Consider the following 17,138-nt stretch of genomic DNA (forward strand, 5'->3'; position numbering starts at 1 on the left):
CCACCAATGCCAGTAGTGACACATTCCCTCTAGGTGCTGAGAGATAGAAATATTCACATTCTCCCTAAAATGTCAGTTCATCTCCCTAAAATATCCCTTGCATGCAAGTTTGCAAGTTAAAACAGAAGGACGTCAGAAGTAGGACAGCCCTACTATCTTGTCATTTGTTAACACTGGGTATCACCACAGAGAGTAATTAGGTCATTGGTACAAAAACTCCACCTCTTTCCTTTACAAGAGACCCCTTGCTTCCTTAAAACTTAGTCAGCAGTGTTATCTGTTGTCCCAAGAAATGTGGAACTCTGGGAGGCAGCAGGTGAGGTGCAGATTCTCCTCACCCAAGACAAATCTGGTGTAGGAAGAAAGTCATACATCCCAACTTTCCCAATTATTTTAGAGGTGTTCAGTATTCCCAAGGCAATGCATATGTATTTGTCCCCTTGGCAAACAATGAAGGGTATGGGTTACTTGTTTCTGATTTTTGACTTTTACATTGGGCAATTTTTCAATTACCTTTTTTTTTTTTTTTTTCGGAGCTGGGGACCGAACCCAGGGCCTTGCACTTCCTAGGCAAGTGCTCTACCACTGAGCTAAATCCCCAACCCTTCAGTTACTTTTAAAACAACCTTTTTATCAACATGGTTCTCAAAGCTTTGGGTAGAAGCTCGGGAGTGTTCGTTACTGTGTTTGCTTTTGTTCAGTTTGTTTGGCAGAGAAAGTGTTTCTGTGGCTCATATTAGAAAGATACACAGAGAAGTCTCGTCCCTCTGAGCTACAGTCACTAATGCTTCCTCTCCCTAACAACAGCATGCAGAGTAATGCATGTTTCAGCACAGAGTAAGAACATTCTAAGCGGTTACCAGCGTGGCTTGGCACAGTCACTGAGTTTTGATTAATCGCATTCTGTAGAAATAAGCGGTGACTGGCAAAGAGCGGATGCTGTCTGGAATAAAATGCAAGAAGAGAATCTTATCCCTCGAGAACGGACACTGCGACTGTTAGCTGGGATCCTGAAAACCAGCAACCAGGAGGTTCCTTTTGACGTTCCTGAGGTGAGTCAGTATCGTAAGCCTGACAGACTTGTCTAGCTTGGCATAGCTTGGCTCACTTTTATAGTGCAAAGGGTGCTGGATGTAACCATTTTTGTTGAACTGAGTCATTTTGTTTTAAAGTTGTGGTTTGGAGATGACAGGTCTTCCCTGAGTTCATCCTCACCCTCAGCAGGAGACACCGTGACTGAGAAGATGTTGTTGTCTGACTGCAGACTGAAGAAGAGTAAGGGTGAGTAGCCGCAGACCACGGTGAGAGGCACACACTCGGCCTCTGTACTTTTATCAACACAACACAGGTGGTGCTAAGTAACTTGTTATGATTACATCGTTATCATTTATAAGCCAGTGTCCTTAAGTTTTGAGATGTGTATAAGTATTTAAGGATGAAAACAAGGGCAAAGGAATTAAGATGTTAAGAATAATTTTAGAAGCTGGGCTGTGATGGCCCATGCCTTTAATCCTAGCACAGGGAGGCAGAGGCAGTGGATCCATGTGGTTCAAGGCTAACCTGCTCTACAGAGTGTGTTCCAGAACAGCCAGGGCTACACCAAGAAACTCTGTTTCCAAAAAACAAACAAAAACAAAAGTGACTTGTCAGGCCAATGGGCCTTGCCACAGGAGAACTTTTGTGCCAAGACTGAGTGAGCCCAAACCCTGCTAATCTCAGAATGGGAGTGGGGCCACTCCCTGCCTGCGTCTACCTGCTCTGAAACACATAACCACAGCACCCCGCTGAGTAGACAGAGGCAGTCAGGTAGGTGACATGAAAACTCGGGAGGTCTTCATGCTGATGAGATAATAGATATACCCTGAGTGTACCATCCCCTCTGCCGTCCCCTTCCTGCTGGTGCTTGGATGCCCAGAGGGGAAGCACAGACCTGGGCCCTCTGTTCCCAACCCCCACCAGTGCCTGGGCACACAGGAGACTGGGGACCACAACTATTGTCTCAGACCTCACTGTTCCCACCTGGGAGGAGATGAACTAAGGACCCCCTTAGCCCCGTATAAGAGATCATGCGCACCATGTACCAAGTGCCAGGTTCTTTTGTGGCTTTGCTCTGTGCCATGATATAAAATGATTGAGTTTTACTAAATATTACTGATTTTGTTAAGCTTTTTTTTTAAGTTTATGATGGATTGAACCTGGCATCTTAGCAGGAGCAGGTACTCCTGAGCTCCTTGTCTCCATCTCAGAGGGCATAGGCAGCATTTACTGGGTCCTGGGGAAGTCATTTCTTGGCTACGTCCTCTCTGGAAAGGTGTTTGCTCGTAGATAACATGGTCATGCTCATAGAACATCCCTGGTTAAGTGCAGGGGGTCACACACCCAAGGCTGGGGTGACCCAAGTCAGGAAAGCAGGGGTTGACCTGTTGTAAACACTGAAGGGCTGAGAAGAGGAGAGGGAGAAGACCGGAAGACTGGTTCAAGTATATTATATATGAAAGAGTAAGGGGACACTCTCAGTGATAAAATAGAGTGGTTCATCAGTATCTGTCAGTCAGCATAGCCATTAACAACTCTCTCTTGAGTATCTTGTGTTTTTCTGCCTTTTATTAGTTCCTGGTTCATGTAGGCAAAAAAATCTGATACAAGGTAGTTAGTCACGTGATCACTGAAAGGGATTCTGCTTTAGAAAGCTTATTTAAAATCTGTTAACTTGCATGACTGTTGCATTCATTCACACAAACCTAATCTCAACTAAGATACAACTAATATTTCTCATACCTTATCTTTTCTTTTTTCCTCTCAATTTAATTTCCAGTTTTAAATGCGACTTGGACATTGCTGCTTAAGTGTTATTGAAGGGATAATACAAACTTCCCTAGCTTATACACACAATCAGAACTATTTCTGCCTGATCAGATGTTTCTAGAGTGTTCTTGTGGTCATTGACATTATGTGTGTACCTATTTAATGCCTTGCCTTTCTCTCTGGCTGAGGGCCATCTGTGGTAGATTGCTTTTACTTACCTCTGTTGTGATGTGTTTACACACATGAGTGGATCGTAGTTCCAGTTGGCTCTTTATACACAGCAGTTTTATTTCAGAAAAGTAAGTGACTGAAAAGTGTAGGTACTTCTCTTTTGGTAACATCCTTTCATTCACTGACAGTTATTGTGAACAAGTGAAATAAAACTGTTAATCACTCAAACAAATGTTGCCTAGTTTACTTGTTAGGTATCTGTATATTTGAAAATTGTATGTTTTTGTATAAGTCCTGTCGTAGCCAAATAATTTGATCTTCTAATTTTAGAATTATAGGCTATATTCACTTTAATGCTATTGTGTTGAAGTGTGAACCATTGTAACCACCCACTTATAGATTAAAGACAGCTTGAAAGTGAGTCTTTTGCGCCCTCAATCTAGATTACACCTCTGCTTTATTTGGACTTTAACACATATTTTGCAATTTATTTTGCAATCTTTTGAATTCAGGAGAGCTGATTTTCATTTTTGTTAGGAAGAACATAATTTATTGGCCCAAAGTACGTATGAAATAATTTGGAAAAGACTCCATTCTTTTCAGTAGTTGTCTTAGGAAATTGAAGAGCGGCTGCATGGTCAGCGCCTGTCTAAGGACTGGGAACAGTGGGTGGGTGTGTATTTTGGGACCTTTTGTTTTACTAGTTCAGAATAATATTGTCTCCCCCCCCCCTTTTTTTTTTTATCTTTTTCTCTCTTATAGATGCATATAATATCTTCCTCAAAGCCGAAAAGCAAGATGTCGTCTTCAGCAGTGAGGCTTACAGCACCCTGGTTGGCTTGCTGCTGAGCAAAGATGACTTCACACGAGCCATGCATGTGAAAGATTTGTGAGTGTCTGTCCATCTGTGAAAACCTTCACTCTGAAGGAACACTAACCACTAATGTCTCAGCAGCCCAGAAAAGTAACATTAAAAGTTACTTAATTTTATGAGTTGTTTGTATAAAGCAGGTCTCACTATGTTTTCCAGGCTGGCCTCAAACTTGCAGCCATCCTCTGCCTCCTGAGTGCTAGGATAAAAGGCATGTTTGTCACCATGACTGGTTCATGTGTCTGTTTTGACACCAACAGTCACATTCGGACCCTGCACCTATTAATGTACTCTGTCTGACTTTAAGTTTATTTGGTTGTAAATTGAATAATCTACCCCTAGACCTTATTTACACCTCAATTAATGCCCTAAAACATTTTTAAATGGTGTCCTGTCAGCTCTAACCCCTGTGGTGTAGGATGTGGATTAATTTATTTTTTTCACAAAATCATTGTGGCACTCCACCTACTGTACATAACCAAAGGTATTCTGAAATGAGTAATTTGCAGAAAACAGAAGAATCCATACTGAGAAGTACAAGTAGGAAACTTAACCTGTTAAGAAAGAAAATGTAAAAAGTCAAAAACCATTTAATCCTGAGAGTTGGTTACAAATTCTCTAAAGATTTCCCCAAAGTAGACTGTAATGGTCTTCATCTTGGGGCTGTGGAGTTGACTCAGTGGGTCAAGTCCTTGCTGTGCAAGCATGAAGACTCTGGTTCAGACCCTAGAACCCACAGAGACACTGGACAAGCTGGCTGGATAGACTGGCTGTGATTGATGGGCTTCAAGTTCAAGAGACCCTGCTTCAGTCAGTGAGGTGGAGAGCAATTGAGGAAGAAGCCAGATGTCAACTGTGCATATCTGTACACATATGCAGATATACACTCATGCAAAACTCCTTGATTGGGCTTGTGCATACTGAGCCCTGTCGACTGAGCCATCTTCCCAGAGCCCACTGCTAAGGTTCTGACTCAGAGTGACCCAGGGTTGTGCATTTTACAAAGATCCCACATAACAGATAAGTCATGGGCCTCAGACTCTTTAGTAGCATTCCCTCATGGCCACTTGTACTGTATATCATGGGTGTTTCATGATACCCTGCTTCTTAAGGTGTTCAGTGCTATGCCTACCTCTCAAAGGCTACTGACCTAGCACAGTTTGAAACTGTAGGTGTACTATCTAGTGGGGCAGAGTGGACCACTTTTTAAATGAGATAGCCTGGAGGATGCCAAAGCACTTCAGGTGGTTAAAGATCATGGTGCAGAATAGTGAGTGCCATTGAGGGTGTCTGTGTATGGGTTCGCTCAGGTATCACTGCTGTGAGACATTTCTGCAGTCCCACCATGGTCTTGATCTTTATTCCACAGAGCTGACCTGACTAGTTAGAAGCATAGCTCTCCTTTCACCACAGCCTGTAAAATACAAGCCCACACTCTTTCTTTCCTCTCTAGGTTTTTATGAGGCCGTTCTACAATATGATTGACATAGTAAAAGATACATATTTAATGTATACATCTCATTAACTTTGGGGATAAGTGTATACCAGTGAAGCCACCGCCAGCATCAGGGCCGTAAACATATCCATCACCATCCCGAGTTCCTCCCACCTTCTTTATCATCATCGTCGCTATCATTGTTGGGCTTCTCGGTGTGTGTAATTACACCGACGAGGTAACTCTTAGCAGTGTTATTAACGGTAGGCACTGCTATCTCTAGCACTCTAGAGCTTACCTGCCTCGCTGGTACTCCACAGTCATCTCCTCGGTTCCTCTCTTCCCTAGCAACCCCCATCTGTGCTCTGCTTCTGAGTCGGGTTTTAGACCCCACAGATAGACAAGACGCCCTGTGCAGTTCAGAGTGCTTACGTTCTAGCTGTGATGGTCTACGTATAGCTGCTTTCCCCCGTAGTTATGTGGGCCCCAGAGAATCCAAGATCCAAAGCCTTCCACAGGGTATTGGTTACATGGCATTGTTTCGGCTGGCTTCTAAATCAACTTGGCACAAGCTAGAATCGTCAGAGAGAAAAGAGCCTCGAGTGAGGAAATGCCTCCATAAGACCCAGCTGTAAGACATTTTCTCAGGCCAAGCCCATAGTGGGTGGTGCCATCTCTGGGCTGGTGGTCCTGTGTTCTATAAGAAAGCAGGCTGGGCAAGCCAGTGAGCAGCATCCTCCATGGCCTCTGTATCAGCTCCTGCCTCCAGGTTCTGGTCCCGTCTGTAACTTTTTTTTTTAAGCTAATGATATGAAATGATTAGATTTTGGTGTCTTCGAAACCTCCAAAATTGGTGGGGTTTTTTTCTTAACGAGTGTGTGGGTTTTAAAAACCTGTTTTGTGGGGTTGGGGATTTAGCTCAGTGGTAGAGCGCTTGCCTAGCAAACAAAGGTCCCCAGCTCCGAAAAAAAGAAAAAAGAAAAAAAAAACCAAAACCTGTTTTGTTTTAGTTATTTCTGGTACTCAGATTATCCAGCAGGAGCCTCTTCCCTTTAGCTCATGTGCCATCTGACATGCCCAGGGTTCAGGCTGGTGGGGCCTGACTCCTGCCCTAGACCTGAGGGCTTCATCTGATAAGGAGTGGTGCTTAGAGCACAGGAAGTGCAGGTGGGGAGTGGGAGTAGCTCCATGTGTCAGCAATACTGGAACAGTTGCTGGCCTTAGAGGTAAGACCCAGGACTAGAGTTCTTCCTCTCCTAGTTTGGTACCTGTTCTGACTTCCCTCAATGGTGAACAGCAGTGTGAAAGTGTAATCCAAAATAAACCCTCTCCTCCCCCACTTATTGGTCATGGAGTTTCATTGCAGCAATAGAAATATGACAGGCTTCAACCTTGAGCCATTAAAATGTTTCATTCTTATGTAGGATGGTGACTTGAAGCCTGTGTTGGGTACCTTTCTTGAGAAGTCCAGATAGTGGCCTATAATCTTAGCATTCAGAAGGCAAATGGATCTCTGTGTGTTCAAAGCTAGCTCTTTGAAGAGTATTTAAATGATGTTATGCAGTTTTCAAAAAGCTTATTGCTTATTCTTATCAGATTTCCTACCTCATGGTTTCAGATGGATTTTGTGATTGGTGTTTTTATTTTGAGGTTTGGTGGTTGTTTGGTTTGGACACTTTGTCCCACTGTGTGGCCATTCTCTCTACAGACCAGGCACTAGGATTAAAGTTTTAGACTTTGAGTAATACTCATATTCTCTCTCTGGTGTTTGTTTGTTTGTTTGTTTGTTTGTTTGAGATAGTGTTTCTGTGTGTAGCCCTGGCTGTCCTGAAACTAGCTCTGTAGACCGGGCTGACCTTGAACTCGGAGATCTGCCTGCTTCTGCCTCCTGAATGCTGGAATGACATGCTCCACTGCCACCCAGCATGAGGAATGCTCTTAGATGAATGTGGTGTACTACATATAGTAGTAATGGCGTGAGCAGTGAGCTTGTGACCCTGCCTGATTTACTCATGAGAATGCAGGCTCTGTAAGCAGTAGAAGTCACCTTAGAAGACTGACAAACGGGACAAGGGGAAGTCAAACTGAGCAGCAGCTCTGGGGGTTGATTGGTCACGGGAAATGGGGAGGCCCTGTGTGTGGGTGCTGCATGGTGTCTGGCTGATAAGAACAGTGGTCCTGCTGGTCTTGTCCTCTGCTCAGGGGTGTTTTGCCGTGTACTGGCGGCCATGGAGGGTTGACAGTAAGGTCGCTGCTAAACTGGCAAGGCAGCCGTTGCTCCTTGTGACCTCTTACTGTTTCCTAACTGGAAGTTAGTTCTAGGGCATTAGGGAAGCTAACATTTCATCACAAGACATGTACAAACAGTTTAGCAAACAAAGAGCTTCCGGTTAGACTTCAGGGCTTCTGCCTGTCTGTCTGTCTCATCTGGATTTAGTTATTCCTGTAGGATTTGGTGCTAAGTAAAGCTAGTCTTTGCTCTTGGGTTTTAGTTTGTTTTTAAGTCTATGGTCATGTAAAAGTCTAAATTTTAGCATAACAATGGTTTTGGTTCCATAATCTGTTTAAAACCTTTAAAAACTGTATCTAGATGACAGAAATTTGAAAATTTATCAACCAAATGATATGGTGTTAGTAATATGCATTAGTTTATATGTAAAGTATACAGTACTGAAAAGAAAATGTTCATTTTTGTTGCTGGAAGAATAGTTTTTACATTTTATAATTATGGTGAATATAGGAGAGAGGGGGAGAGAGAGAGACAGGGAGAGAGGCAAGGGGAGAGAGAGAGAGAGAGAGAGAGAGAGAGAGAGAGAGACCGACCGACCCAGCCTGGGATACAGGGAACAATGAAGGGCACGCGGTGGTTATTTCAGTCACCTAATATGTCAGTACTCAAGAATCTGAACCGATTGTTTAAAAAAAATCTTGTACTTTGTTTCTTTTGTTGCTCATTTCCAACTTTGTCATCTGTCAGAATGCAAAAAAAAATTATCCTTCTATAACCATTGACAGGAGAACACAAAAGCTGTCTCCAGGTCGATATTTTGCAGCAATATTTTTAACATACGAACAGTAGTTTTTATAATTTCACCTTGGTGCTCAACCATTTATTATCGTATCAGAAGCATGTCAGTAATTCCTTTCTAAATGTCTGCTTCTTTTAGCGCTGAGACCCACATCAAGGGCTTCACACTGAACGGTGCTGCCAGCAGCCTCCTCATCATCGCGCAAGTTAGGCGGGATTATTTGAAAGGTATGTCAGAATGCTTGACCTTTACGTCACATTAATGCCTCTGCGGATTTTTCTTGTAACGCCCTTCGAGTACTTGGATAAAGGAGTCCATTTAGCAAATTACCTGCTTATCAAGAGCCTTTTGTGGTAGCTGAGAGACGTAAATTACTGTACATGCATTTATAATACGGCTTGAATATGAATGTGCTGTCATCTGACCACTTAGTCCAGTTTCCATCCCATTTAACACAAGATGGGCTTTCTTAAGATGAATCACAGCTCTTCAGACATGCAAAATTCGTGTTCCAGAGCGAGGGGAAGTACAGGCTTTCAAGTGCGTTAAAATTCACAGCACAAGTCATTTTGCTTTGGAAATTAACATACTTTGGAGGTCTGAAACAATTCCCCGCAGTTATTTCCTGCATGTTGTGTTGGTTGTATGTGAGATAGCAAATGAGTTAAATTGAGTGTTAAGTGTGTGAGATTGTGCACCAAATGATTGCAATATTGATTTTTGGAAAACCTAATCTGATACTTTTTTAATAACTCGTAATACCTAGAGTGGTAAGACGCAGCGTTTGTTTGGAGTTGAGTGTGGCAAGGGCAACACTAGGAGGGCAGGGATGACTTTGAGGAGGACTGGGAGCTGATGGCTTACAGTGGGGTAGACTGGCTCTCAAGGGGGACACTGACGACTCTTGAGGTTAAGTAAGTAGCTTTCAATTAACTTTCAGGGCTGAATTTTAGTCAGTATGGCAACAGTACAACAAACACTGCTTAGGAGGCTTAGGCTAGAAGCTCCGCTCTCAGCTCTACCTGCCGTGTTGGTCTCTTCCCCGGGCTGTGATAATAATGTTCTCTTTGCTTTGCAATTCATCAAATAGTTTCCGTCTCCTGAGAGGAAGCTGGCTGGGCGATTCCCCCCCCCCCCGCCCCCTCAGTCTTAGCGTTCCTTACTGTACTTAAGCTGTCTTCCTAACAAGGACTTTTTCCGCAACTCTGTTCCTGAGGCAGTCCGCACGCCGGCGGGCTTTTGGACAGTTTGGAATTGTCTTTGGGAGATGCGATAGGCTTGTTTTTAAATTTTGTAGGTTTTTATTATCAATGGAAATGATTTTGTGAGGTTTTTTTTATGTAGATTTTAAGACATTGAAACTTGACTGGGCATGGTAGTGTACACTGTAATCCTAGCATGTGAGAGGCTGAGGCAGGAAGATTGCTCGGATTTGAACCAGCCTTGACTACCAAGACACTGGACTGCAAAGTGAGGCTGTCTCAGGAACAAAGAAGGGATTAAAGTCTACTTTAAGTTTCTACAGACACAAAGAATAAGACTTAATTAAATTTAAGAGTTCAGTTTGGAACTAAATGTGTCGCCAGGCCCTTTACTGACACCTACCCCTTCCTCGGTGCCGTGGTGTGGGGTCTCATCTGCTGTCAGGTGTGTGCACACACAGAGGATCCACACACCCAGTGACACCTCCTTCCACTTCCACAGCCCTTGCTGCCCAGGCCTCACCATGCTGACGGCTGGTGGAGGCACAGCGTTCATCAAGGCAGGCTGCTCTGGCCCTGTTCCTGTGTTCACATTTGCTCTGTAGCCAAAGACAGTTCCTGATTTCCTTCCGTCTTTCAGATTTGATGCCTCCTCAGCTTTATTTAATCAAACTTATCTATGGCAGTAAACAACCAATTAAATCTTAGAGAAATTGAAAAACTAAAACTCTGGCACTGTCAGTAGCTGCTGTGTGGCTGTCCGCTCAGTCCTACTAGAGAGTAATTGCAAGAACTGTTGGACTTGAGTGAGGCCGAGACAGACTTGGAGACTAGGGTGTGGGTAGAGGGTTGCCCTTGGTGTTCCTTCCGTCATTCACGCAGAGATGGCACGCTCTGCCGCATGGTTTATGTCAGAACTTCTGTATCCCCTGGGACGGGCACAGACTGCTCTGCTCTGCTCTGCTCGCCTCCACCCTCCTGTTCCTCCCGGTGCAGCACCGGCTCTTAGGCCGGCTCTGGCCTCTAACCCTGGGCGTTCTGAACTGCCAAGCCTCAGTGGTCCTGAGCTCAGGGCTTCTCTGAGCCTGGCTCCTGAGCCCGCACCCTCTCTGCAGTCAATGCTGAGTCAATCCACGCTGTCCTCCTCCTTTTTTTTTTTTTTCTCGACTTTTACCCACTAAGCAGAAAGCTCTTTCCTTACATGTGTGCTTAGATGCCAAGGGTTTTGAGCATAATAGCCTGTGTATGACCTCCCTTTAATAAGATACTATTAAGCTGATTTTCCCTGCATCATATTTTAGAATAGTATAGGCAGTTTTGTTTCTGGTGTGTGCATACATATTTGTAACATCCACCACTTTTTAATCTGTTTTCCCATTTCTGTATTTGACAGTGGTCTGGATCGTGTGTAAATTTGAAATTATAATAGTTTATTCAGTAAAGAAGACTAAATTGATCGTGTCTTTTACTTCATTGCTTTAATAGATGTTAATTCCTTCCCTCTCCCTTCCCCAGTGAGGATAAGCTGCTCTCATTCTGGAAGGACCTGGGACCCCCAGCTTTGTCTAGGCTCCAGGGGTTTTCTTCTGTGGTGAAGGTGGTTGTTATGCTAAGTATGAGTGCCTCCCCGATTCCAGGACTCCCCACACTAGCATGCGAGGCTGCCTGTAGAGTGGAAGGGCAGTCCGTGTTTCTCTGAAAGCAAGTGTCTGTAATTCTGAGCATTTACGCAAGCAAACCCGTGACTGTGTCCCTAAGAGTCCATTGCTTTATTTTCTTTTCAAAACTGAAGGCAGCAAATACCCGCAGGTAGTCTGCTCGTGGAGAGCCATGTGTGGATATGCAGTTTCCTGACACTCCGGCTGGGCTGCTTTTGTGGGGGATTTGGTCCTGTTTGGACCATCTTCAAGAATGAAGATGATGTTAAAATTTTTTGATAATTTTGTGGGCTTTGAGTTAGTAAAACTTAGGAAATTGTTAATGTGTATAGAAGGTTTTTGCTTTTTGTTTTCGATATATATATATATATATATATATATATTTATTTATTTTAAAGTTCTTCCTTTCGGTGCTGGAGAGATAGATGGCTCAGTGGTTGAGAGCTCTGGCTGCTCTTCCAGAGGACCCGGGTTCAATTCCCAGCACCCACAAGGCAGCGCACAGCTGTTTGTAACCCCTGTTCCAGGGGCTCTGCCATGATCACACAGACACATCTGCACACAGAACCCCAATACATATTGGGGGACAAAAGGTCTTCCTTCCTTATGTTTTTTAGACTTCTCCACTTCCTGGATGAGTCATGAAATAGTTCCTCTGGGTGGAACTCTGTGACACCTACCTCCTTCCTCACACTTCACAGTCAGGTGCATCATTTTTAAATAGACTTCATAAAGTATCAGTATTTTCTGTGATCTAAAATGAATTACTTATATATATTTTTTTTTTTAGTTTAGCCATCTGATGCTCTTGTTTAAAAGGTGGTTTTCAAGATGTGTTAAAGTCAGTATGTGTCGATTTCAGGATAAACTCAGTCCTCCACTTTTCGTTTTAGTGGCTCTAGAAACTCTGAAGGCAGCCTTGGATCTGGAACAGGTGCCTTCTGAGCTGGCCGTGACCCGCCTTATCCAGGCACTGGCCTTGCAGGGTGATGTGAAAAGCATAGAGACCATTCAGAAGATGGTGAAAGGGCTCGACGCGATTGAGCTCTCAAGAATGGTCTTCATCAACAACATTGCTCTGGCCCAGATGAAGAAGTGAGTATTTCCAAGCTTTCTTTTTTTTCCCCCCGGAGCTGGGGACCGAACCCAGGGCCTTGCGCTTGCTAGGCAAGTGCTCTACCACTGAGCTAAATCCCCAACCCTGTTTTCCAAGCTTTCTTGACTAAGGCTTATTTCAGATAACGATAACCACCTTTAAAATGCTTTTGCCATTCTTTGCAGCTTTTGAGAAACATGTCAATCATAGGAAATTTTCAATCCTAATTATTATGTTGATTATTTACTATTAAAACTAATTACAATATGTCTTCTCTTCAGTCTTAGACTAAACATTTATAATTCATAAAATATACTCCACCGTTGCCAACTCATATGCATGTGTATATGTATAATGTATGTTATGCACAAGTTATATGTTTGTGTTCATATATACATATATGTTTTTGTGTATAAAATATGTACACAGATATACACATGTGCCTCATTATTTAAAACATTTCTTTTACAAAAATGAAGGTGATTTCTTTTTCTAATCAGCAGTTAAAGTGAAATCTTTTCCTAGTCAACTAGTGATTCTTTAGCGTCTCAACACACCACTAGAATAGTACTCAGGACTCAGGAAGCTTGGTAAACATACATGTTCCCACAGTTGTGATGCATAGCTTTGCGGTGGAGAGCCTGGTCAGAAAAATAAGATCCTGAGTTCTGTTGCAAGCATTTAAAAAAAAAAAAAATGGCTCAACATTTCCTCCTGTCAGTACATACATCCCAAGAAGAGGAGTTCAGACTTGAGTCCTCCCTGTCATAGAGAGACAGGCAGACCGTCGTCTTTGATGTCGCTGATGCCTTGCACACAGTGACTTGTCAGAGAGTGAACAGGATGATTCAGGCCTATAACCCCAGAGCTCAAGGCTGTGGCAGGGGGATCATGAATTGAGGACAGTCTGGGCTATTCAATGAAACTTTCTCAAAAAAAACAAAAAAACAAAAAAAACAAAAACAAGTATTAAGAGTGATCCTAGAGTTGATATTCATAACACTTTTGAGGGAAATGTTCTTTAGTGGTTAATCTTGGGTGTATGGATATGGTATTTAAATACGGTTTTGCAAGGGGCAGTTCTGTCTGTTTATTCCTATTAATTTTAGTAGGAAATGTTTTAATTTTTAACTTTAAACTGTTTACTGAGGGCTGGAGAGATGGCTTGTCTCTTTAGCAGACCCTGGCTTAGTTCCCAGCACCACTGAGGCTCCCGACCTTGTGGCCACTGACACTTTCCCTGATGTCCATACAGACAGGCAGGCAAAGCAGCCATATACAGATTTAAACTATTTCCCAAATAGTGTCAAATTTCATTTTTAATAAGAACATATGATTTTTAATATCAAAATCTGTGTAAGAGCTAGGTGACAAATGTTTTAAAGCTGCAATGTATAGATTTATATATTATGCTCTAGAAAACATGTTTTTAGTCACTTAATAATTCTTCTACCTAAGCCCATAAGATGCTTGTTTTTAATTAGAATTCTTATTCTTAATGTACTAATTTCAACATGGAATTGATTTATGGCACCACTTTGTAACTGCACAGAGCAGTCATAGATCACCTCATCAACGTCTCTGGCATCGGCTGTGAAAATGCAGCTTTAGCTGTGTGACTCTTTTATGTTTTAATCTCCAAATGTCCTGTATCGTCTTTGCTTCGCATTCTGGTGCCCATTGTGGTTCATAAAGCCAAAATTATAGCACTATATATCTGTATAGCTAGGTTATGATACATGATATGCTTGTTATTAATCTGGTTGCTTATAAATATAGTCCCTTTTATCCTGAAGTATTTGCATGATTTTGTTTTCCCTTACAGTAATGAAATTGATGCTGCCATAGAAAATATCGAGCACATGCTTGCCTCAGAGAATCAGACCGTGGAACACCAGTACTTTGGCTTGTCGTACTTATTCAGGAAAGTGATAGAGGAGCAGATGGAGCCAGCGCTCGAAAAGTGTGAGTTGTTTTGCTTGTTAAAGAGCGTGGATGCTCACTTTTTCTTGGGTGAAGTTGGCCCAGATCTCTTTGGCAGGTGAGCCATACCCATTTCAGTGAAAGCTTTTTCTTACCTGTTTTTCTTGCAGTAAGCATCATGTCTGAGAGGTTGGCCAATCAGTTTGCACTTTACAAACCCGTCACTGATCTCTTCCTTCAGCTTGTGGATTCAGGCAAGGTGGATGAGGCCAGAGCCCTCTTGGAGGTAAGGACTCCTCATCGGGGCTGTGGCTCGTGAGAGGGATCAGAGAGAGGACTAGACAGGATGGAGGACACTCCTGCTGAACCCTCAAGTTCAGTGTGACTCCAGATTGTGACTCCCTGTGACTGTAGGATGCCACTTTTAAAGATGTCAGGTAGAACTGGAAATCCTAGTAATTAAGACAACCATTGGGTAGGAAACCGAGACAAGTGTTTCTGCAAAGATGGGTAATGCAAAGCGACAAATCCTTTGCTTTCCTAATTTCTTTAATGCTCTAAATAGTGCACATCACCATGGCAACACAGTTTGCAAACAAGAAGCAGGAAATGTTTGCTTTTCGCGTACAGCTTCTCACTCAAATACTCAAACATTCTCAGTACCTTATTCAAGGTTTATTAAGAGTTGAATTTGCTTTCTATTCACTAATGTGTCACAGACACATTAAATGACAAATGTGGCTCTCTGTGGCCCACACTCAGTTAAATCAGCAATCTGGAGGGAAGGAGACAACTGCATTCATGCCACTTTAACAGCTCTAAATATAAAGCTGTGCCAAGTGCGCTGGAGCGGTGGGTGATCGAGCTGCTACTGGCAGTGTACACAAACAGGCGCCGCTGGGAGCCCCTTCCCAGCAGGTGGCAGTCAAACAGTCACGGTGATCCCGCCAGCGCGGTGTTTGTGTAGACTCCCTGTGTCAGATTGAGGCCTGGGACCAATTTCTGATTGTAAGTACTGTTACATTCACTTACGTTCCTACCAGCTGGGAGGTGTGGTAAGCAGGAGATGTGGACGGGGATGCTCTAGCCACTGGCTTGAGCTCCAGGTTTGATCCAAGTTTGTCTAGCTTGACAGCATAAGCTAAGCCATTCACAGAGGCGTTCTCTGCTTTAACAGTTACATAAAAATGCAAATTGCTTCTGCTTTCTCAGGTTCTTGCAGTTTGGTTGGTTCCTTTGTAGGAAATGCAGTGGTTGTATAGGAATCTGCATTGTTCTCTCATGAGCGGTTCCGTGCTGTATCTCCCTGTGCCTGTAGCTAACCGGTTACCCAGGGCTGTAAGCACAGACACCCAGTCACTCTCTGACTGTTCTCCAGAGGAGGCCTTGCTTGCCCTCCCAGCTCATTGTGAGCCGTCATCTTCATGCCTTCCCTAGAAGCAGAGTTGTCAGCGCCCGTGCTCAGAGCTGCCTCTAGCCATGGTGCCAACCGAGGAGCTCCTGCAGATCTGACTGCAGCTCCATCTTTAGCTGCTGCACTTTCTCTTAGTGCTGTGCTTTCTCTGAGTGAGGAGCACTTGGTTCCCAGATGTCAAAAGCATCAGTTTATAACATAAATGTTCTGCGAGTCCCAAAAGTTTTTTTTATGCAATCATCTTGGCATTGACAGTGTTTTAAAGCTTTGAAACACTGCGCTCTTAGAAACTTGGAGGATGACATCTGCGATGAGTGTAAACTAAAATATTGTCTTGCCGTATTTCATTTGACTAAAGCATCTAGGACTGGATAGACACTTGATTTATCTGGTCTGTCATATAAACTTTTTTTTAGTTTAACTTTTGTCTTTCTCAAGCACTGGCTGTCTGTTGCAGTGAAAGCCTTTTATAACTGCAGAGATTGAAATCAGTCCTTTTGTATGCGTAATGTAGGTAATTATACTTTAAAGAGAACTTGCTTTGTACATTTTAATTTTTATAAAGAAACGAGCAGTTATCTCCCTGACACCTTATTAAATGTATAATTAACCTTATGATCCCTACCTCACTTGTGAATGCTTGGCAGAGTAATTGGTGAGGAGCGGTGGTCCTTCCTCCCTCTTTCTCTGCAGTCCTGAGCCTTGTTCTGTGGTGGTTGAAACATTAGTTTAATTTTTCCCTTTTCTCTTTAAACAAACTTCATCCTTGATGCAGAGAACCACACTCACCAGGGCTTGGCACAGTTCGTCTCTGTCGTCCCCTTTGTGCCTAAACAAACCTGGCTGGTGGGCTCCTGGTGGGTGTGACGCATTGCCGTGTCACTGCAGGCTTCCTTAGTTGGGAAGATTCGGCTTGACCATCTTATTTAAAACCTCCATTGACACTGTTGTACTTTTTAGAGATGCGGCGCCATTGCCGAGCAGACCTCAATTCTGTCGGTGTTCTGTCTCAGGACGTCTCAGAAACCAAAAAAGGTACGGCGCTCTGTTACTAGCTGGTTTGTCAGATGGCCGTGATCCATGATGGCTCAGAACCTTCCTGAAAACTCCACAGACACGGAAGACATAGCCTGTCTATATTTGGCTACTTTTAAAAATTGTGTGTGTGTCTCTGTGTGTGTGTGTGTGTGTGTGTGTGTGTGTGTGTGTGTGTGTGTGTGTGTGTCTGCACGTGCACACAAGCACACACAGACATGTACATGGGTAAGACAACAGGCCCTATTTTATGTTTTGGATGCTGGTGGGTAGTTAGATGGTAGAACCTTCTTAGTGTGCACCAAATCCCGACATGACCCTCAGTCTTAGGTCCTCAGGAGATGGGCAGAAAGGAGCTCAAGAGAGCCTTTGATGGGTCCGTGTGTGGTCTGCTGAAATGCTGAAAGTGGTGACCACAGGGCAGTGGAGTACAGTGGGTTAGTAAGCCAGCTTGGACTTGGCTAAGAAATATGTGGAGGTCGCTGCTGATTCCCTCAGT

The 17,138-nt window shown here is 43.3% G+C and overlaps 1 protein-coding gene across 1 annotated transcript in view; it reads left to right on the forward strand.

Moving 5' to 3' along the window:
• Positions 1–17,138, forward strand: part of Lrpprc (leucine-rich pentatricopeptide repeat containing) — an 82,476-nt gene that overhangs the window by 62,815 nt on the left and 2,523 nt on the right. Inside the window, exons 28-35 of the mRNA NM_001008519.2 lie at positions 910–1,052; positions 1,173–1,281; positions 3,739–3,865; positions 8,450–8,538; positions 12,065–12,266; positions 14,093–14,232; positions 14,361–14,476; positions 16,565–16,639. Coding sequence (NP_001008519.2) covers positions 910–1,052; positions 1,173–1,281; positions 3,739–3,865; positions 8,450–8,538; positions 12,065–12,266; positions 14,093–14,232; positions 14,361–14,476; positions 16,565–16,639 — 1,001 coding nt within the window. The remainder of the gene's footprint in view (positions 1–909; positions 1,053–1,172; positions 1,282–3,738; positions 3,866–8,449; positions 8,539–12,064; positions 12,267–14,092; positions 14,233–14,360; positions 14,477–16,564; positions 16,640–17,138) is intronic.

The sequence above is a fragment of the Rattus norvegicus genome, chromosome 6, assembly GCF_036323735.1.
Source record: "Rattus norvegicus strain BN/NHsdMcwi chromosome 6, GRCr8, whole genome shotgun sequence".
Classification (NCBI taxonomy): domain Eukaryota; kingdom Metazoa; phylum Chordata; class Mammalia; order Rodentia; family Muridae; genus Rattus; species Rattus norvegicus.